Source organism: Oreochromis niloticus, linkage group LG4 (assembly GCF_001858045.2).
Source record: "Oreochromis niloticus isolate F11D_XX linkage group LG4, O_niloticus_UMD_NMBU, whole genome shotgun sequence".
Lineage (NCBI taxonomy): Eukaryota > Metazoa > Chordata > Actinopteri > Cichliformes > Cichlidae > Oreochromis > Oreochromis niloticus.
Window position 1 is genome coordinate 5,989,557 of NC_031969.2, and position 23,426 is coordinate 6,012,982.

Sequence of the window (23,426 nt, forward strand, 5' to 3'; positions counted from 1 at the left end):
AGGCTGATCCGAAGGGCCAGCTCTGTTCTAGGATGCCCTCTGGACCCAGTGGAGGTGGTGAGTGACAGGAGAATGGTGGCTAAGCTGTCATCCCTGATGGACAACATCTCCCACCCCATGCAGGAGACTGTGACAGCACTGAGCAGCTCCTTCAGTGGGAGACTGCGGCACCCACGGTGTGGGACGGAGAGATTTCGCAGGTCTTTCCTCCCCACTGCTGTCAGACTCTACAATAAAGACTTTTGCAGCTGATCAAACACACAAACCCACACATGTGCAATAAGACTGCTATACATGCAATTCTTCTTCTGACGAAGTTGTGTTTTTGTATTTTCCTACTCAGTTGTATATAGTATTTGTATTTCTATTTTATTCTATTGTATATATTATTCTATTCTATTTTATTCTATTGTATATAGTATTTTATTTTATTTTATTGTATTTTATTGCATTCCAGTGTTTTCTAATTTCTGCTGCATAACTTTGCACTTTTGCTGTAACAAAACAAATTTCCCACCTGTGGGACTAATAAAGGCCATCTTATCTTATCTTATCTTATCTTATCTTATCTTATCTTATTTAATTTTGTCACTTGCTCTGGGTAATGACTCGTTTGGGTACTTGGGTTCATATCACTTCCAAAGTTATATCTGTTGTCTGTACATGCCAGACATGAACTGCTTACCAGTTATGGGCAGAGTGAAGGAAGTACGAAGAGCCCACTTGTTGACATGCTTTTATTTTCCAGGGGCAATGAAGTGGTTCCTTCCCACAGAGCCACGTGTGCCTGACACAAGTGTTCACCAAGAAAAAACGGTTCAACACTATTTTTTATTTTATTTTTTTTAATTGGTGCACTTCCTACAGCAAACCTTGCATGTGTGGCATGCCTGCTGACTTTTACAAAGTGTAAGACTGTAGTGCAGCTGACATCTGTTAAATGTGCCAGGATGTGTTTACATGTCCAAAGCAAAAGTACGTCTCTTATTATTGACAAAATATTCAGACAGACGTTTGCCGTGTTTCCACTGACTGTATTTCTAACTTCAAAGGCTGTAAAGGTTGTGACTTTAATATTGTAATAAGTTCAAACCACAGTGGCCTCTGCTTCTGTTTAACCAGCTCATATTTCAGACTGCCGTCTGTCAGAGCAGCCTAGATTTCCTCCTCTTTTCATGAAGCTGCATGTCCCTTTTACAGTTTAGTAGAATGCTTGCAATTTAAAGCTACACTGTCTCTACCTCTCTATACTTATGGCAGTCATTCTAATAACTTCATAAATTATTTTCCAAACCAACAATAGAAAATGAAACCTTAAGGAGACAGCTTGGTGTCATCACTGGTTTCAGTTTCCTTTCTTGTTTTTAAATGCTTTGTGAATTCAATGAATTTACAAAAGGAAAAACAGTTTGTTTTTGCTTTCTAGAAACACTGAAACAAAAATATTTTTAATTTTATAACAGGAAAATAAATAGTTTCCATAAATGTATTTGGGGAAATGGGTAATGTTGGTATTTAGAGATTGCTTTGCTGCTGCAGCTTCTGTTAAATAAAACCAAACCTAAACTTTGACGCCACAACCTGCCTGAAAATCCATCATCCTTGTGCCTCAGATGACTTCGCTGTGCAGCATAGACAGACTTGGTCTTGTTTTAAGAAGTAATGCGTCGCTAGGAAAGAAATGTTTTTGTTGTGGCCAGGCTTCTCACAGTTTGGATGGTGAGCCTGTAAAACAGAAAGCAAAGTCGTAACATTTGGCTTCCTGTTAGGATCAGAATATTTTTGTTTTCTTGTCTTGACTAGTTGGTTTGTGTGTGTGTGTGTGTGTGTGTGTGTGTGTGTGTGTGTGTGTGTGTAAACTGGTAAATGGTCCTGTCTCTACTCGTGTTGTTTCCTCAGTTTCTTGTGTTGCTGGAGTTTGGTTTTTTTTTTTTTAACGGGCTAAAAAAGCCATTGTCATCTGTTTGCCTTTTCTGCATCTCACACACACACACACACACACACACACACACACACACACACACACACACACACACAGGGGGTGGAACCAAACTTATCAAAGATACATATTTGTTTTCAGTAAGTACCTACAATGTAGAAAGTAGTAAAAATAAAGAAAAGGCATTAAAAGAGAAGGTGTGTCCAAACTTTTGACTGGTGTTGTGTGTGTGTGTGTGTGCATATGTGTGAATTGTGAAGATAAAGGACCGACGCACACAGCGATACCCTTACGTAAATCAAACGTTTTTATTCTGTGCGCTTTTTGCTGTCCAGTTTTCCAGCTGCATTCCCAGCTCAGACCCACACAACACTCTCCTCTCTGGCCTCGGAAACAACCTCAAACGGGGGAGACGCTGGATGGAGGCCAGGCGTGTGGGTCAACCTGCCCTGACACCAAACCTCAAACCCACTCCTCCGTCCCTCACTTGCAACTGAGCAAAAAACCAAATGAGCCGTATCTGGAGTGAATGTAAATGAGTGTGGGCCAGCCTACATAAATTACTTCAAGAAGACATCAAAAAACTTACCAAGGAGGTCACAAAAGGAGGCCAGGGCAAATAATGGGAAGAAACCAACCATCTTTGTACTGATTATCCTGCAGGGAGGTCTCATGGGAGTCACATCACCAAACGATCACAGGGCAACAGCAGGGACACTTTTAAAAAATATTTATTTTTAGCTTTCATTGTTCTCATCATCACATGGGCATTGTACAGTAAATTTGGAGCAGAGTCTACGTTTCAGCTATCAACTATAGATTTATTGTGATTCTTTTGTTTGTTTGTTTGTTTCTTACTGGCACAAATGTTTTCCATACATAAGGCAGGGCAACGCTGCTCCTCCATGGAGGGAAGAGTGCACATTGCTATGAGATAAAGAAAAACTATAAAGGAGTCTTGGGGCCACATTAAGACAAAATATGAATAATTTTTAGAATAAAGTCGAAACTTTGAGATTAAAGTCGTAATTTTATTTCAAAAAGAAATTTGAAACCGTGAAATTTGGCAGCACGGTGGTTAGCACTGTTGCTGCACAGCAAGAAGGTCCTGAGTTTAATTCCACCATCCGGTCGGGGTCTTTCTGTGTGGAGTTTGCATGTTCTCCCCGTGTTTGCGTGGGTTCCCTCCGGGTACTCCGGCTTCCTCCCACCGTCCAAAGACATGCAGCTTGTGGGGATAGGTTACTTGATTAATCCAAATTGCCCATAGGTGTGAGTGAATGTGAGTGCGAATGGTTGTCTGGCTCTGTGTGTTAGCCCTGCGACAGGCTGGTGACCTGTCCTGGGTGTACCCTGCCTCTTGCTGGATAGTGTAGTGGTAAGACTACACACCTTCAGAGCGGCAATCACAAGTTCAATTCCCACCTGGTATCCAGTAAGGTAAGGGTCCTGGCTAGACCCCTCATGCTAAAAACAAAAAGCCCTGGAATGGCGCGGCTATGTCTGCAGCCTGTCCGCAGCTCGGACACAAGAGTTTCACTACATGTTGTGCTCTGTATAATTGTGTATGTGACAAATAAAGTTTGTTTGTTGCCCTATGACAGCTGGAATAGGCTCCAGCAACCCTGAAAAAGGATAAGTGGAAGCGAATGGATGGATAGAAATTTAAAACGTGTGAATAGTTGTTGTTTCAAGACTAACTGCCACAGCTGCTCTGACTTGGTGAAATCATTCTTCAGAGTCTGTTTTAGTGACAAGGACACATGAACACAGTGATAAACACAGATACGTTAAAAAGATAGTGCAGAGAGCTGCATCTGGTCAGAAGGAAAAACACAAACTTGGAAGAGTTGATTTGTATAAAATGTCTAGTCGTGTTTGGGTCGTGATCTTATAGAGATGATGGAGCCAAGTAAGTATTTGGAAGTTCCATAACTTTCCAAAACCGCATCCCAATTAATTGTTAAAAATAAATACATATATGGGTAGTCTATTTAAATAGGTCCCGGGTAGTAGTGTGGAAACTCCGGAGGATGACGACATCTAAGACTATATAAGCTGAAAGTGAAAGTAAAGATGCCAGAATGGATCAGCACCTCCCCAAGGCAAGGTAGGCTGCAGAGAGCATTCTGCATTCTAACTGTGTGTTCAGTGTGTGTCGCTGAAATGTCCGTCTTTAGCTTTTGTGCGAAATCGCTTTTGCATGTCTTAGTTGGACTGTGGTGACAGACGACAGAAATGTGCTTGAGCTGTGGTACAGAGGTGTTGTGAAGCCTGTCAAGTTATCTTGTGCACAGCGTGACGGACCAAAGTAATGTGGACTCAGACATACAATGTGTGCGCTGTGAGCAGAACAGGTTTTTAGTCAGCAGACCATGCCTGTGTTCAAGGTCAGCTGTTTCTCATGTATGTTAACCCGTGGTAACTATCTGTCGATACACACACACACGCACACACACACACACGGGAGCGCGAGGAGCAGGGGAGCAGGAGGGGAAGGGGTAAATCCCGTTGCCGTTCACCGTTAACGATCGAAAACACGTACAAAGGATATCGGTGGGTATCATAACTACCAGCATGATTATCGCTTCCCACGTGACGCACATACGTGGTGAACTTGGTCACCAGCATTCATGCTTCTGCTGCATGTTTCCCGTGTTCGAACAATCAGTTTGGGGTCAGGTCCAAGCGGTTAAATCAGTAAAATCCTGGCACCTCAGCCACGTTTGTCCCGCGAGTTTCCCACGTACTTTACATTCTAGTTGTTTCAGTGGTCTCCCTGGAGGAATTTGCTGACCGCTTTGAGTCCTCATGTCAAGGCAATGATTAACAATCACTGAGTGATACATTAAATACGAGCAGGGAAAAGTACTTTTCTCTTGTTGCCGAAACTTGGTCATCAGCCAAATTGGTGGCATTGGTGGGAAAACTGGGTGTGATGGAATTTGTCAAACACACGGTATCAACTCATTTTGAGCCAGAAAGAACATTTCTATCACAGTTTAGGTGCAGTCCCTTTGGCAATGAGAGTTGCGGCCGGGAGCTCATAGGAACAGTAATAAAAACATATTCTTAGTGACCAAACAGGATTGGGTTGATTACAGTGTAGCACATAGAACAGGTATAATAACACAGAACAAACAATTGCGTCATTATTTATAATAATATTTAGTTAAAAGCTGATTTTTTTCTCTTTGTGAATGGAAATTTTCTTTAGACAGATATCTCGCATGTCCAGGGTAACGTCCCCTCGACTTTCGTTATGGTGCGGTCTGTGTCACTCACAAACAGCACACTTACAGTTTTTCTTCCTGTTGCAGCCTTGTGGGAACTGACTACTGCTGTTTACAGAGTGCTCTGCTGTAATTAACGTGCTAAGCAGTAGCCGTTTCGTGGTGGGGGCGGCATCGGCAAAAAACAACAAAAAAACAACAACAAAATTGCTCGTACTCATGCTGGCCCGACATCAGCCAGCGCATATTGGGAATGGCAAAGGCACCGATCGGTTTTCTATCGCCCATTTGCTGAGAGTAAGGGCGCCTGCTGCTTGCGGCACAGGGAGGAATGGTAAATGGTAAATGGACTGATTCTTATATAGCGCTTTTTTACTCTCCCGGAGTACTCAACATGCCTCATTCACCCATTCACACGCACTCATACAAGCGCTTCTAAACTCAAGTGCAAAAACTACATTTACACACATTCATACTCCGATGAACGAATCGGAGGGCAACTTGGGGTTAGTATCTTCCCCAAGGATATTTGGCATGTAGACTAGGGAAGCCAAGGATCGAACCCCAACCTTCCGATCAGTAGCTGATCTGCTCTACCACCTGAGAGGGCGGGGTGGCGGGGGATTCACTGGCTGGCTGGAGCAGCATCTAATAACCAACTCGCAAAATAAAACAAAATAAAAGAGCGCGAGAGCCCTCGGTGCGCCTGCTGGCTGCTGAAGTCAAAGTAAACTTTATTGTCATCTCCGCTACATACAGTCCAGACGAGAGAGACGAGACGACGAGGCACCAGTTACAGCAGTGCAAGTAAACAAACAACAAATATGAGAGGAGTAAGAAAATAAATATACACTTTAGGACTCGGGATAAAGGGATCAATAACAATTTAAAAAATTTATAATTTACAGTTTTATGATTTAAAGTCTCACACACAACCCATCAAAAGGGGAGGAAGACCTGCTGCTTCCAAATAGAGCACATTTCATTCATAATGTTGTAAATCCAAGCCCATTATCTATTCATGATTTGAATCCTGGGTTGTGTGAAATCCCAGAAATAAACCCTAGACAAAGCGAGTCTGTGAACTAAGGACACAGAACAGAAACATACACAATTTTTTCTTACAAAAGGGGATTTTTAGATTTCAGTCATTGCTTCTGAAATGTTTGTAAATGCAGTAACCAAGTAAGAAATTTCAAAATAAATTCCAAGTAAATTTTATGTAGGTGTAAATGAGGATTCTTCAGCTGATCTTTGCTTGTTTAAGAACAAAAGTTTATGTGATGATCGAACCCCTCAAACCAAAGTTGGGACTGATCTTTGCCAGTTACTGATCTGATTTACACAACAGAACAAGGAAAAAAAATGTTTAAACTGAGACATTTCACTCATTTTATTTATATAGAAAAAAGAGCTCATTTGAAAATCGATAACAACAGCATGTCTCAAAATCGTCTGGACAGTGTCACGTTTACCACAGTATAACATCTGCTCCTCTTGTAACAACAGGCTGGGAACAGAGGAAGCAGATGCTGGAGATGAATGTTGTCTTGTAGGACACAAGAGTCCTGGAGGATTCCAGCTGCTCAGGAGTCCTGGGTCTGCTTTTATGCATGTTTGGTTTTATGACACTTCAAATGTTTTGAGGTATATATATCTTTCAGCATTTGTTTATGTATAAGGAACCCCATGAGCTTCCACAACAGTGGTTGCTAGTCTTCCGGGGGCCCAAGCCATGAAATACAATCAAATAAAATATATAAATAAAATAAAGTGGATGCCAAATATCCACATAATTTGGCTCTTACATCCACAGTGAGGTTTTACAATTTGGAAAATATGAGCATATAAATATTAATACCTCTGAGACAAAATACACAAATTTCTATTACAAATCACATTTCCCTCTTACAATATTTACAACAATTAAAAGCTGCCTAAATAGGCTTTTAAGTGATTTTTGAAATTATGAATAGAAGCCAATTCTCTAATTGCATTAAACACAACAGAGTTTTTCAAAAAGTTGCTTTTAACTCGAGGAATTACTAAATTGCAGTTTGTTAATAATCAGTATGATTATGTATTTCATCTGGATGCTGCAACTGAGCAGAAAAAAATGTGGTGTGTTTAACAGTATTGCTTTCTTTAAAAATAAAACTAAGCCATAGTATAATTTAGCTTGTACAGGAAGCCAGGAAAATTCATCATGCATTTTATTGATATTTGTATAGTATGAACACCTTAACACTCATCTGGCCGCCTTGTTCTCGACCAACTGAAGTCTGTTCAGATCTGTCTTATTAGCTGCTGACCAAATGATGGAACAGCTATGGAAAGATTTAGCTGTAGGCTGTTGAATAAGCGTAATCTACTTCCAATTAACATAGATTTGGATTTAGATACGTTTAAAATCATGTTGTTTTTACTTATACAGCCAAACACGTTCAGCAAATCTTGCTGTGATACGTCTATGGTGCCATTCAACCCCCACACCCCATCAGAGTGCATCTCTAGGTGATGTGTGGAGTGCAGAAACAACAAAAACAGCCTTTAGTCAAAACCCTGACAGTGAAGACATTTGTAGCACAAAAACACATCGATGCTAAGTAAAACAAACACATTAACATTTAGTGGCGTGTGGTGCTGTGGATCCCAATAATGAATGCCTTGATTTACTCTGTCGTTAATTTGTAAGCAGTGATTTACCAGCACAGAGACAGATGTTAGAGCTGTTCATGAACTAATTAACACTGATGAAGGGGGACATGGATCACTTTATTATACTGAGCACAGGGGTGGTCCTAGCCTTCAGTGAGAGACTGAGATTACCAAAAAGCACCACTGAACAACACAGGAAGTCATTCCTGTGGCCATCTCCCTGTACAGCTCCTCCATCTAACACACTGTAAACACTGCAATAGTTACATCCTCTTTTCTACTCTGTAATGTCATGTAGAATCATGTAGAGACATTAATTAACTCACTGACGTTGTCTGCAGCTATATCTCCTTTTGCAGAGACATGATTATCCCTTCAAAGGTTGTGCATTTTTTCCCTAATAACAAACCATGGTCTTCCAAAGCTCTTATGAGGCTAATTCATGAAAGGAAAAAAGCTTTTATTGAAGGGAATATCTTGAAAGTTAGAGAAATTAGGAAGGAGATCAGATCACAAATTAAAAAAGCCAAAATAAAATACAAGGATAAGGTAGAGGCGGAGATGGGTAGCAATAACTTAAGGGTTGCCTGGGCAGGCATGAAACACTTGACTGGTCACTGTTACAGTGACTGTAATAAGATAAGTCTCCCTGGTTTTAGTTCAGACTCTCAGTTAGCCAATGAGCTGAATAGATTTTATTTGAGATTTAATGCTAATTATAATTCAAAGAATACACTTGATTTCTTAATAGAGAGTACCAGAGCCCCCACAGCTTTGTTCTTTGATGAAAGAAGGGTGGGAAATCTTGGGAAATGAATAAGATTAATAAAAGTCCAGGTCCTGATAATATATGTGGCCAGGTGCTTAGAACATGCGCTGAGCAATTATGCAATATTTTTTATTACATCTTTCTTTTATCTCTTCAGCAACAGAAGGTTCCAGAGGTATGGAAAAAATCAATTATTTCTCCAGTTGCTAAGACCACAAAACCTACATCACTAAATGATTTTAGGCCTGTCGCTTTAACTTCCGTAGTGATGAAGTCTTTTGAAAAACTTGTCAGGAAGGAGATCCTGCAGCAAGTAGAGAAGCTTATAGACCCACTACAATTTGCATACAGGCCTCGTAGAGGTGTTGATGATGCAGTGGTCACTCTGTTGACCTTCCTTTATCACCATCTTGATGGCGCCAAAGCTCATGCTCGGCTCTTATTTATTGATTTTTCTTCAGCTTTTAATACTATCCAGCCACATCTTTTAGTCGATAAGCTTCTTAACCAGTTTAAACTTGATTTTAATCTCGTTGGTTGGATTTTAGACTTTTTAACTGACAGATCTCAGTGTGTGAGAGTAAAGGGTTGTTTTTCCAAACAGCTGAACTCTTCTACTGGCTCACCACAAGGTTGTTGTCTCTCTCCTCTACTGTATATTTTGTACACTAATGACTGTCGCAGTACACAGGCCAACAGGCATTTCATTAAATATGCAGATGACACAGTCATTGTAAGCCTCCTTCATGGTGAAGAGGATTCCCATGGGCCTGTTGTGGATGAGTTTGTTTCATGGTGTGATCAGTCCTTCTTAATGATCAACACCTTGAAAACCAAGGACATGGTTATTGACTTCAGGAAGACATCCCCCCTTCCTGCGCTAACAGTGGTAAATGGTGCAGCCATTGAACTGGTGGACAGTTATAAGTATTTGGGGGTTGTTCTTGATAAGGCTCTGTCCTTTGAGTCACATCTTGCTGCTACAGTGAAAAAGGTTCAACAAAGACTGTACTTTTTAAGGAGGTTGAGAGGTTTTAATGTTTCATCTGAAATGATGACTCTTTTTTTATAAAAGTTTTATTGAATCTGTTTTAACTTTCTGTATCATTGCTTGGTACGGTAATATGTCCCTGAATAATAAGACCAGACTTAGCAACCTGGTTAAAGTGGCTGGTCAGATTTCAGGGAGGTCTCAGGTCCAGCTTGTGGACTTTTATAACATGCAGGTGCTGAGGAAGGCAACCTCTGTCCTGTTGTGTTCAAATCATCCTCTCTTTAATGATTTTCAACTGCTTCCATCAGGTTGTCGTTATAAAGTGCCTGCAGTGAAGACAAAGAGACATAGATTGTCTTTTGTACCTAGTGCTATTATCATAGTTAATAACACTAAACCATAAGTGCTGTTGCCATTGCACATTGCACTTTTTTGATGAAAAATCTAGGTTGTTTTCTCAGGCTTATATTATATTATATTATTTTAGTGTGTGTATGTGATGTGTTGGTTGTCTGTTTGTTTGTTTGTACGGACATACTGCAAATCAATTTCCCGTTAGGGACAATAAAGTTACCATTGACCATATTCTCGTCAATTTTCTTGATATTTATTTATAATCACCTCTGTTAATCCTTCATATTTATAATTGAGTGATCTGCATATATTAGCGCTATTTCTTAAATGTGTAAAATCTGTAACATGGTGTATTGTTTGGAGTTTAGTCTGTTACTGTTATTATTTTTAGAATTTCTTCTTGGAGCAACTGTAACCCACATAATTTCCTTAGGGATTAATAAAGTATTCTGATTCTGATTCTGATTGTTTCAGGATACATGACCTGCCATTATCCAATGACACATCTGCTTACCTGTAACTTTTGCTTGTTTCTCCTCCTTTTCTTTTCTCTTTTTTCTAAACTGAGCACCTGATGGCTTTGAACGTTTCTTGTCCATCTTTCATTGGTTTTAATTTTGCACTCCAGTATGAACACCCATCCCTCATCCTGAGGATCACCACAACATAACCTAATAGACCTACACCTAGTTCACAGATTCACTTTGTCTTTATTTCTGGGATTTTGCACAACCCAGGATTCAAATCATGAATAGATAATGGGCTTGGAATTACAACATTATAAATGAAGTGGGCTCTGTTTGGAAGCAGCAGGTCTCCCTCCCCTTTCGACGGGTTGTGTGTGAGACTTTTAATCATCAAATTTTTTTTAATATATTTTAATTAGAATTTAATTAATAATTAATATTTTATTAATAATAATTTTATTTAATTATAAATTTTAAATTGTTATTGATCCCTTTACCCCTAGTCCTAAAGTGTATATTTATTTTCTTACTCTTCTGATATTTGTTTGTTTACTTGCACTGCTGTAACTGGAGCCTCGTCGTCTCGTCTCTGTATACTGGACTGTATGTAGCGGAGATGACAATAAAGTTTACTTTGACTTCAGCAGCAAGCAGGCGCACCGAGGGGTGCCGATACCTGTGATGCCACCCTGGGCAACCGCCCATGTCGCCCATATCAAAAAGCGCTACTGATTGAGCAAACTACAAGTAACCACCAGTATGTTTCACATATCTGCTTTTTTTATATGTATAAAAACAAAGATAAACTATCATTAGAAAGTGTTGTGAAAGCAAGACTCCTGCCGGAGTGCGTCGGCCGCTTGGCAAAGTACTTAGAAGCCAGTCCTGTCATGTGACATAAAGCAATGATAATAATAATGTACAGTCATGGCCAAAAGTTTTGAGAACGACACAAATATTAGTTTTCATAAAGTTTGCTGCTAAACTGCTTTTAGATCTTTGTCTCCGTTGTTTCTGTGATGTACTGAAATATAATAACAAGCACTTCATACGTTTCAAAGGCTTTTATCGACAATTACATGACATTTATGCAAAGAGTCAGTATTTGCATTGTTGGCCCTTTTTTTCAGGACCTCTGCAATTCGACTGGGCATGCTCTCAATCAACTTCTGGGCCAAATCCTGACTGACAGCAACCCATTCCTTCATAATCACTTCTTGGAGTTTGTCAGAATTAGTGGGGTTTTTGTTTGTCCACCCGCCTCTTGAAGATTGACCACAAGTTCTCAATGGAATGAAGATATGGGGAGTTTCCAGGCCATGGAGCCAAAATTTCAACGTTTTGTTCCCCGAGCCACTTAGTTATCACTTTCGCCTTATGGAACAGTGCTCCATCGTGCTGGAAAATGCATTGTTCTTCACCAAACTGTTGTTGGATTGTTGGAAGAAGTTGCTGTTGGAGGGTGTTTTGGTACCATTCTTTATTCATGGCTGTGTTTTTGGGCAAAATTGTGAGTGAGCCCACTCCCTTGGATGAGAAGCAACCCCACACATGAATGGTCTCAGGATGCTTCACTGTTGGCATGACACAGGACTGATGGTAGTGCTCACCTTTTCTTCTCCGGACGAGCCTTTTTCCAGATGCCCCAAACAATCAGAAAGAGGCTTCATCGGAGAATATCACTTTGCCCCAGTCCTCAGTCCATTCACCATACTTTCTGCAGAAGATCAATCAGCCAGTTTACTGATAGCGATGCTGTCCCTGACCTGTATGATTTATTGATGAATTAAAGTCTCGGATGTAGATAACAAGGACAACTATGCTGGAAAGATTCATTTTGTGTGTTTCATTAGCATAAAAATCTTGGATATGAGGTTTGGAAAACCTTTCAGGCAGGTGCGTGGGACTGTGTATAGTCCAAAAGGCTGAGAGTTTAACGCTGTCGCGTGTGTCAGTTGCTTGCTTACAAAGTGGTGTGTGTCTGCCCTAACCCCACAAAAACCAATCAAACAAATTGAAAACCCAGAATAATAAATAATAGAAAGCTTAAAAACAGGCATAAGTCCCATTTTCACTCTAAAGCTATCTTATTTAAAGGAGGACTTGCATGTTTTATGTGGATTTCTACTCTGTTTTGTATCCAAAATGCATCATATGAGAAACTTGACAGTATTCAATCTAATCATCACTGAAAAAGGTTTGTGAGAGTTCTGGATTTTTTTTAAGCTCCTTTAGTATGATCTTTGTAAACCTATAAAACAAAGGCCAGAATCATCTTTTAATGTTTGTTAATGGCCTTGTTGACGAAAATTTTTTACTTAATTTACTTAAGGCTTTGGCTGGTTTCTTTGGCTCTGAATTCAAATTTAAAACCAGCAAGAATTCTGAGCTCAAAAGCTCAAACGAGATCATGACACCACAAGGTTCAATCTTTTAATGACATTTTCTCATCATTTTTATGCAGACGACACTTAGTTACACGTCTTTTAAGCCTTGCCGGCTGGATTGGCTGTCTATCCTTGTCCACTGTTGCCATGTTTTAAACTCCAACAAGGCCGTGATTGTTGATCTTCCTGAATTACATACTAAAATCAATTTAGCACTTGCTTCTGCTTAGTCTACTGTTTGAAATCTTTAATAATATTTGAGTCCTCTTAGGCTCTGACTTGCATTTAAATTCTAAATGTCTTTCATATAAGGAAGGAGTGTAGACTTATTGGATAGTCTGTCCTCGGTCACTGTTCATCGCAAATGACTTTTGATTATCCTTTCAGCAGAAAAGGGCCTTTCATAAGATGCACTGCTGACAGGCGATGCCACAGTTAGAGAGCTTGAACTGTTCGAACAACATGATCTGAAAAACTCCCACACTGTAGGTCAGTGGTAGGAACCATCACTCTTTGCAAGTCTGAGACTTGTCTACTCTGAGGTATTTCAGATGTCAAGTTAGGAATAAGAGTAGAAGTAAGGAGGCAATCTTTAAGTTTTGTTGCTTCCTGAATGGACTGTTTAGAGATGGCATGATACCACTTTTTAATGTCCGAAACGGATATCATAAATTTGGATATCTGCCGATACCGATATAAATCCAATATAGCCTATTTTATAATCAATAAAATGTTGTTGTTTTTTTAATATCTTGCGGCACTTTGTATAAGTTCATACTGAAGTTTAAAAAAAACAAAACAAAACTAAAGCTATTCTGTTATACCTGTATGCAAAAAATACACTGCACCCAAAATATTTCATAGTTCTGCAAAACTGATCACTCTCATAAAGTTAAACCTGCACCATCCTCCCTATTCTGGTATAGGGAGCCACCCCCCACCCTCCACCTCATAATGCTTAATTGACGTAATCAACTTTAATTTAACGCACGTGTAAAAAAAAAAAAAAAAAAAAAAAAAAAAAAGCACAGAAATCAATAATTTTTCTACAATAATTAAATAGATTCAACATCTTTCTTCAACAGAATTGACTGCACAGACGGTATCTTCCCAAAGGAAAAATTACTTTAGCTTACTAGGTCATAAATTTGACTTAATATTTACTATATACAATAATGGACTTTTATACATTTCACATCAGATGAAAACTTTGGTTGTAAGATTCAGATAATTATTTATTAAAAGCTAGACATTTTAAATGAGAATAAGAAAGAAAAGTATGTCTTTGTGTCCCCCTTTTCCCTGTTAATGCCCTATCGGCCCCCCTGGCATAACTTTGCTAGACCCGCCCCTGCACAGTTACCAGTCGTCAGCTATGTAGAAAAGGATCCTGGTGTAGAAAGTAATATTAAATAAATTCTTTTTTTTTCTTCTCTCTTTTTCTTTCTCTTTCACTTCTCTTTTCCTCTTTTTTCTCCTCTAGTCGCAGAGCACAAAGGAAAAAAATCTGCACTGTTGGGCTGTCTTAAATTTGTCTTGTCCATACTTTACCGATTATAGATTAAAGTGGAGGAAAAAACAACAAAAATGACTGTGAACATTACATATAGCGCCACATATTTGATTGCTGCATTCACTGTGTAATACCTCAACAATAATTCACAAAAATATAGCATCTACATAATGTGCTGATGAATAAGATAATGTATCCAGTAGCTTGTTCTTCACACACTTTTTTCACTCACTATGTTTATGCACAACTCTGTATTTAAATCATTAGTTATTATTAATTTCTGGCTTTTCCTGTTAAAATGATGTTTTTCCTTCCCACCTTCCCTCAAAGCATTTGCTCATAGAGGGTCATCAGATTGTCAGGATTTTTCTCTGATTTCTCTGTATAATTGTAGGGTCTTTACCTTACAATATAAATCACCCTGAGGGAACTGTTGTTGCAATTTGGCACTATATAAATAAAACTGAACTGAATTTTCACAAAACAATGTAGTTAGGATCTTTAACGTGGTGGTAACTTTTTATATGATCACCAATAAATCATCTATAACTCCAGTCTACTTTTTATATCGTTTTATTTCATCTTGCCACGCTCTGTCTATTTTATTTACAAAAAGCGACATTTCATTATTTTATCTAACAGATAAAGTAAGTAAATAAGTCAAAGGAGTTTGCAAAGAAAGGCGTCTGGACTTCTTTAAGTTGCTTGAAGACGTTTCACCTCTCATCCGAGAAGCTTCTTCAGTTGAAGAAGCTTCTCGGATGACCTGGATGACTGAGAACCTTCACAGACATAAGTAAATAAGTATATTAAATTAAATATTAAATTTATTAAATAAATTCTAACAACAGCTTATCAAGCTTAAATGTGCTGCTGTTGTTCAGCCGCTGGTTTCCTCTTTCTGGTGCAAAGTGGGCCAAAAACAAACAAGAGAAATGGACTCGCAACAGAAAAGCCGATCAGCTGATCATTGATCATGTCACGGCTGGGGCAGCAGTCATGTGGTGTATTGAGAAAAAGGATCCAAAGTGCAGATACTGGCTGGGGTGCGAGTGAGTGTTTATTTACAGAAGTGACAAAGTGGCAAAAACAGGAAGAGCAGAGCAGGGAGTAAACAAACCTAAACTGGGGAAAACTAAAGAACTAACCTGAAACCAAAGACACACGGGAGAAGGAGCAAAGTGCACGGAGAGTGTTGGCAGAGAGACGTGGAATGAATACCAGTTAACACAGAGGAAAGACACAGGTAGGGATGATAAAACACTAAACACCAAAACCAACCCTAAAAACACATACAAAATCAAAATTAACACAAAACACAAGGTGATACAAAAGGAAACACAAAACACTGGGTCAAAATGACCCAGGACCATGACAGATCAGTTTCATGGTTGAAGTAGCAACAGGAGAGGGAGGGAGAGAGAAGAGGCAGTCGCTCCATATATCGGTTGTTAAGCTTAATGTGGGAATGCTTTGCAAACATTCAGAGATGAACTTACACACTTGCTTTACTTCTCTGGGATAGCTTTCTCAGAGATGAAATGCCGGTTTGGAAGCACGTAGCGATGCTCCAGATGCTTTCAGTGTGAACTCCAGACCGCCGACAGGTCTCGCACGCCACAGCCGCTCTATCACATGAGGCATCCTGCTCCGACGTGCTAAGGTCATGAGCTGGGTTACGCCATGTCGCAAGTTTTGTGAGGTGCTTTTGTGATATTTAATGGATCAGATTACATTTTTTATTTCTCTCTGATATCCGATCCAGTAATTTAGGTCAGTATCGGACCGATATGTAATATCGGATCGGTCCATCTCTAGTCAGGATGAGATGCCACTGTTTTCACTTCTGCACAATATCTGTCGGCAGATCATCAAAACAATGATAATTGCACTAATGAACTGTTGAATCCTTAGGTGATTCAGCCTTAGACAGATCAACAGTTTTGGACTGAAGCATATCTGATTACATATTAGATCCGCCCAACACTTTTCAAAAGAGTGCAAAGCATGCAACAGACTCCAGGTCCATTTGAACCAGTATTGCCCTGCAGCTCTCTGAGCATTGCTATCTGATGAGATATCTCTCAGCACACACCAAATAGCAGCCAACCTATCTGTGATATATGTCCAGAAGACCAATGTGGCACTGCAGTTCACTCGGTCCCCCATTAAACATTTGTAAAGAGAAGAAATTTGGATTTGAAATTTGAATCCGACAGACTTTGGACTGAATCTACTAAGAAAGGGCACTACAGTGAACACAGAAAGCATACTTCCTCACTTCCTTTATCCTTGCTTATACACCAGAATGTGACTCACTCATCACAGATGCTTCAGCCTACTCAGCAGCAGCATCCAGTTTGTCTGTGTCTTGACACCCCCAGGAAACTCATGTATGGCACCATTGTAGAAGTCTATGCTCAGATTTACTGACCTTTAAACTGACTGATTCTTTATATGACTGAGTGAAAACTATATTTTCTGAAGCAGTCAAGACTAAAATTTCTGAGATTGTCTTAATATTTATATATTGTGTTTGTTCGTCTATATTTTCTGTAAATTTTAGCCTTTGTGTACAGATATACTTCAACTATAAGTTAATAACATATAATGAAAAACTTAAAAACACATATTACCAAAAGGTGCTTCTTCAGTAGTCATGGTAAGCAGTGGGACTGATGAGGACGCTGAGTGAATATTAAGTAGGTCAGACTTTTAGAAGTACCCTCATGTCTCTTTGAAAACAAAGAGGTCACTTATCAGTTTGTGTAGTTAGTTTAAAAGCATGGGCCTGCTGGAAAATTGCAAAAGAAATGTGGAATGTGCTTTGAGGACACTGCATACTCACAGCCTACTGTCCAAGTGTGTGGGGAGTTCACTGATCCACTTCTAGAGTTGGAGATAATGTCTCTCATGTTTATTTCCTGCTTCGCCTCTGTAGTCTCAGATATTTTTGCACATGCGGCTAGATTTTCCTGAGCGTGTACTATATTTATGTGTTACTGTAATTAGTCTGTGGCACTAACTGCAGTTTTAAGATTCTGAGCTCTGACATTAAAAACAGAATTCATTGTCTTTTAACTGGGATTTCTTCCAATTGTAATATCCTCCTGAAAACTGAGGAAAAAGAATCCTCCCACATCAAATCCTCCTTTAACTTTTTGTGATTTCCTCCATTTTCAGAGCAGAAAGAAGCTACCCAAACACCAAAGATATCAACTGAAAGCCCAGGATGTCCTCTGTTTATTACATCAGGATTTAGTAGGCTAGCACAGATAAGTCAAAAGATGTAGACCAAAAACAATCACCCATTACAGAGGACATAAATGAATTGGCTGGTTTTCAGGAGGCTATCCCACAAATCAAGTCAAAATAACTTTGAAGGCATCAAAGAAGAAAACACAAAAAAGTCTTTATTCTGGTAATATTCATTCTGTGTGAACGCCGCTCATGCAGCTGTGCTGAATTTGTCTAAATGCGCATACAAAAAAAATTGCATGAACTTCAACAGTGCTGGAAAAAATCCTCTTTGCTAAATTAAATCTGATAAGCACAAGTTTGTTCATTGCATTTTCAAAGCGACATTGCTCAATACTCATTACACATAATTCAAAATATTATTATCATTTTTACATGACACAGCATTTTCTTTTCCAACTTTTATTGAACTTCAGACATTTTAATATGGGGACCACTGGGAATAATCTCAGGGAAGTGTGTCTCCTCCCCTCTCTCGTCTTGGCTGTATTGCCTCTTTGGCTCAGGATTTTACGCCTGTTTCTTCTTCTACCGCTTGCCTCGGTTCAACTTGGACTCCTTCTTTTCCCTCTCACCTCTTCCTGTTACATCATCCATACTCACATCTGTTCAGCCTTCCTGATCCTTCGTCCTTGGATTAATTCAGATTGAACATGTGTTTTATGTCTTGTATGATTAAATGATTATATGATTTAGTTTTGGATGTTAACCACAGGTTTCAGCCTATACTACAGCACAATACAACGTCCTTGGATTAATTCAGATTGAACATGTGTTTTATGTCTTGTATGATTAAATGATTATATGATTTAGTTTTGGATGTTAACCACAGGTTTCAGCCTATACTACAGCACAATACAACGTGAAATGAAACACATGAACTGATTGTTTCTCTCCCCTTCTTGTAGATAAATGTAAATGCTATTTTTCATGATTTGTGGAGCTGACTACACTTACCTTTAAGCCATTCTCAGAGTGTGACAGTGAGCTCACTGCGCTAAAACAAGAAATGCCTGCAGTGCATAGCTATCCCAGTGTATACTTAAAAGATGTTCTTGCAGAGAACTCAGAGTCACTTGCTGTTCACAAAAAGAGAGGGCAGTTTGGAGAAAAGCTGTGGTGATAACATCATGGGACATATTTAGAGATGATATCAGTGTTATTGTAGCTACTTGGTCAAAGCGCTAAACTTTAGTTTATTTTTAATAAACAATATTTATCATGTGCAAGACCAGCAGAGATCTGCCCTGTGATGGGATGGTGGGAGAGGGAAAAGGTCTCAGATATTGTTGACCTGCCTGTTGATTGTGTCATCTGAGCTTTTGTCTATTAACTGCTGACATTTTACTTTCATGAAATCAGCATCCTCAAAGACAACTGGTTTTTATAATGGCCTTCGTATGGCACATCAAATCCTACTTCTTCTCTCAACGACTTTCTAAATGGAAGTCGTTACAACACTGATCTAACCCTAAAGCCTTAACATGTCATCAAGATGATGTGTGAAGACTTTGCATTGGCCAGCACTTCCCATGGAAACAAGTTTTATGGGTTTTGTTTTATTATTATTTAAATCTTTTCTTCTGTGTGTCTATGTGTCCATAATATACCATAATATACCTTTCTCCTGCTTTTTTTATTTCACTGTAGTTTGCAAAGACCACAGAGGGCATCATGATGTCACACGGCTGTTATCTCTGCCTGTTGCTTTTAAGTGTGAGTGTTCTCTTTGCAGTTTTACTCAATTTGCTTTTATATAAGTGCTGTAAAATGTGCTCTTGGTGATCCGCACATAATAGTTTCAAGAGGAGCTCGAATATTTTTACATGTAATGTTTTGTTGATTACTGTAACTTCTGATTTTATTAAAAAGCTATGAGACCTAATTTACTCATTTTTAATTTTTTTGGTAGCCTGTCATTCTTAACTTTAGATCTGCATTAGTGTAGTTTATATAGTGTTATACAAATTATGTCCATTATATGGTGGTAATTCTGTCCATCTAATTAAACAACCTTTTGTCTACCAGGTAATCCTGATCGAGCCATCAGAAGCAAACTGTCAGAACTACTTCAAAAAAGAAGACTGGGTAAGAAAATTTTTTTTCTTCTCCCTAATTATTTAATTCCTTAATAGGCCGATCTCTAATGCTGGGTGACAAGGGTGCTAAGATAAAAGGTAATTTGAGGATGATATAAATCAGGCCCCAAAACAACAAATATTCAATGACTGTAATGAGTGGTTACTTCTGTTTAACTGCATTATGCTGTTATCTATATCTTAGAAGCTAATAAGCTACTTTAAAAGTTGCCATATTTAAATGGTCTGTAAAGATTTTTGGTCTGTCAAGTGTGGAAATCTGCGTCTGTTTCAGTGTGTAACACATGTGTGAGCTCCAAGTTAACAGTTTTTACTTGTTGTCAGTGATGGAAAAAAGACATTTTTAAGGACTTGTGGTGGGCTCAAGGTCAGAGATTGTAAGCTTTGTATGCAATCTGTTGAGAATATAAAACAACAAAGGTTTAGTGTCATCAGAACTTGTACATTAACTTAAATTTTTTCCTTTTTTTGAAAGTAAAGATATATGATACAAAAACTTCCTGATGCCTTTGGTGACATTTTTTTGTTTCCATTTTCTTGTAATTTTGAATGATTACATTTCAAGTTTTTATTTAAAACAATGAAATGACAGACAGACCAAACAATCAGATTTGGGTGTTGGGATCAGGTTTTAGACAGCCGGCAGCCCTCTGGGAGCCTCCAACCCCAGCAGATTTGTGTTTTAGCAGCCAATATATTTCACTCTCTTTGGACATGTTGCAGTTTCAGTTGTGATGATCACTCACTAAAAATAAACATAACTAATGATGTATTTTGCTTCTTTACCATTTCTCTATGTTTAGAAGAAAACTACAATAGACAAGCTCCCGGAGAATATTACTGTCAAAATAATGAACAAGTCTGAGGTAACTTTGTGAAACATTGTTTAAAAACTAGAAAATGTCCAAATGTATTTAAATTTATGTTGGAGTGACTTATATTTGGTTAATGGTAAATGTGCCCTTGTTTCATTGCAGGACACCATTGTATGTAGTTTAATGAAACCCGAAGACTGTGACAACAAAACAGAAGAAACCTGTTTTCTACGGGACTGTTTTAAGGCAAGTAAAAAAATCTAATCTCTTTCAAGTTTTGTTTGTTGTTTTCTACTCCTGGTCGGGTTAAACAAGGGTTATATCTGATAAACATGTTGTTTGTCCTGCAGGACTATAAACCGACATGTGACGAGACAGATGGAAACATCAGTGTCCCTTTCTACCACTTCATGTGCTTGACAGATATAGCCAAGCATCTACATGGTATCACCTCATTTTGATACTTTCAGCTGTGGTTAGTTTTAAGACTTGCTGCTTGAATGTCTTTGTGAGAAGCAACACTGTGACACCGACTGTTGTAACGAGCTTAGAGGTTTTAGAAATTCAGAGAAAGAAAAGGAGCAGGTCTTTTTCAAACTGTAAAATGTGGATCTCCTACAATAAACCTAAAATTAACTTCTGGTTCTTACTGCTAACATTTTTCTTCTTTTTCACCAAAGATGAAAAAAAACAAGAACCACAAAACCTCACTGCAGAAGAAGTCTGTAAAGTGTACGGTAAGTACACACACACAGGTCTGGGTATAGTCACTGATTTCTATGACCGATTCGATTCCCATTCACAAGGTTTCGATTCAATTTCAGTCGGGGAAATTTTGCCTCAGACAGTCAGAAATATTATAATTCTGACCACTTATCAGTACTGACACTTGTGAGACTTTATCAAAGGTGTAACCATCACAGCAGATGCCTTTGTGTCAAAGTAACTGAGGATAAAACAGAAAAAACATGAGGGTAATTTTCCTGGCCTGGCTTTTTATAACAGATAACCCTAAAAATATTCTGCAGTTGAAACTGAACTCAGCATATGAACATTACCTGATGCTGCTGAGATTTTATCAGAGACATAGCTAAGAGATTTGCAATTTGGTATAATTTTAAAAAGTTTACATTTCTTTGGTATTGAACTGCAGAAATTAGACTTTCTTGTCACAGGTAATTTTTGAACAAACAAACAAACAAAACAAAACAACAGTTCAGCGCTGTACACAACAGTAGACTGGTGCATAATAAGCAAGCAAATAATGCAGAAAACAGAAATTTGAGATGGGAAACTGTCCTCGAAGTACACTGACGATGTTTATCAAACGTGAAGCGTAATTTTGATCTTCTTTTGCTGCTGCTTCAGTGAATTTTGGTTGGAGAGAGACAAAACCTGCAGCATCAGAATCTGTGACATGTCCGCTTTCAGCCCCGACAGCGTGTCTGTGTTCGTGCCGTCGGATGAGAAAGCCAACATCTCACAGATTCTGATGCGTCGGGTCAGCGCTTTGTGTTTACGTCATTGTAAGCATGTGTATCCATGCTGCTATTGTGTCTGTCAGTGTGGAGATGTGTGTACAGGTACTGAAACCTACATCCACATTTTCTGTTGTTTTGTTTCAGTTTTAAACAATGTGTGTCTGGGATGTTTTACAGTGTATTGACTTTAAAATTCACAACCTTGCTTGTCTTCATATTTTTCTCTTTTTTTCTTTTTTGTTTAGAAAAAGTGTGTAAGCGAGATTCTCCCAACCCAGGTAGGAAACACATTTTATTAATTAATGCTGAAACAGTGCATGTGTGTGTTTTGCTTCTAGCTGATGTCAGATCCTAGAAATCACACTGACTGCTGCACTGCTGCTGTTCACCATCTTAAAAGCTACTCCAGCTCTTTTCATTTAATTACCATTTTTATTAATATTTATTTCCCCACTTGCTTATATCAGGCTTTCACTAAACATTTTTTGTTACTTCATGCGTTATGGACAGACTGCTGTTCTTTTTGCAGCTTTTCAGGTAAATATCACTTTAAAGGTACAGGAAAGAAGATTTACAACCGTTATGCAGATATGCAGAGAGATGTTTTCTGAAGGGAGCCAGGACAATTTACTTTGAAAAATCCAACCCCCCCCCCCCAGTTGACCATCATATAGCCATAAACTTTATATTAGCCATTAAAAGCAGAAAAACAACGACAACAAAGTGGGTTCTTTGTGTCTTCTAAAAGAAGATGCACACACATACAATGCTACTTATATTTTCCATTTTATTGCAAAAGATGAATATTTGTTTTTCTCTTTGGAAATTGCTGTTTAGCAGATGGAAAAAAAATAAATTTTTTCCAATGATTGGCAGCTGCTGCTGTCTTTCTATTCTTTGCCCAAAAAGGAGATTAAAAGCAGTCAGACTCCATCCAAGGACACACCTGGAGGTATATTCAAGAAAAATGTTTAAAGAAAGCTCAAAGGTTTTTTTTGTTTGTTTTTTATTTTGTTTTTGTTTTATGTAAATATCCTGACTTTAAAGAAACTTTGAGTTTCACACATGGGCGAAATACATATTTGATCATATTTCCTAAGCATTATCTGTTAAGATTAACATTTTGAAACATTTCAATATTTTGCAAGTAAGCTTTTCTGTGTTTTGAGCTAGAGAACACCAAACTGTTGTAAAACAGCTAAATAAACATTTTGTAATAGAAAATTCACAAATTTACAAATAGTCATTTGCAAAACAGTGTCATGTTTTAAATGTACTGGTCAGCTTGCAGCGCTTCACAGAAAGGTCCTCTGTGTGATCCCTACAGACGGGTATACAGGAAAATCCCAGGCAGTTTCCAAAGTTCTCACACCAACCTGTTAAATTACCCAGTGATTTAGAATTTTAATAATTAATTTGGAAACAGTCTGGAATTTCCCCCCAAATTTAATGTTATGAC

The 23,426-nt window shown here is 38.5% G+C and overlaps 1 protein-coding gene across 3 annotated transcripts in view; it reads left to right on the top strand.

Annotated features, from left to right (window-relative positions):
• The first annotated feature begins 3,940 nt into the window (after positions 1 to 3,940).
• Positions 3,941 to 23,426, top strand: part of LOC102079120 (integumentary mucin C.1) — a 30,430-nt gene continuing 10,944 nt past the window's right edge. The window contains exons 1-9 of one of the 3 annotated variants that reach the window (XM_019358255.2): positions 4,030 to 4,049; positions 6,682 to 6,819; positions 19,223 to 19,288; positions 19,601 to 19,660; positions 20,475 to 20,537; positions 20,649 to 20,732; positions 20,837 to 20,930; positions 21,167 to 21,223; positions 22,213 to 22,245. In XM_019358255.2, coding sequence (XP_019213800.1) covers positions 19,247 to 19,288; positions 19,601 to 19,660; positions 20,475 to 20,537; positions 20,649 to 20,732; positions 20,837 to 20,930; positions 21,167 to 21,223; positions 22,213 to 22,245 — 433 coding nt within the window. In that variant the 5' untranslated portion in view covers positions 4,030 to 4,049; positions 6,682 to 6,819; positions 19,223 to 19,246. Of the gene's footprint in view, positions 4,050 to 6,681; positions 6,820 to 15,248; positions 15,561 to 19,222; positions 19,289 to 19,600; positions 19,661 to 20,474; positions 20,538 to 20,648; positions 20,733 to 20,836; positions 20,931 to 21,166; positions 21,224 to 22,212; positions 22,246 to 23,426 lie in introns of those variants that run through there. The other 2 variants (XM_019358254.2, XM_019358256.2) reach the window with 2 other exon arrangements.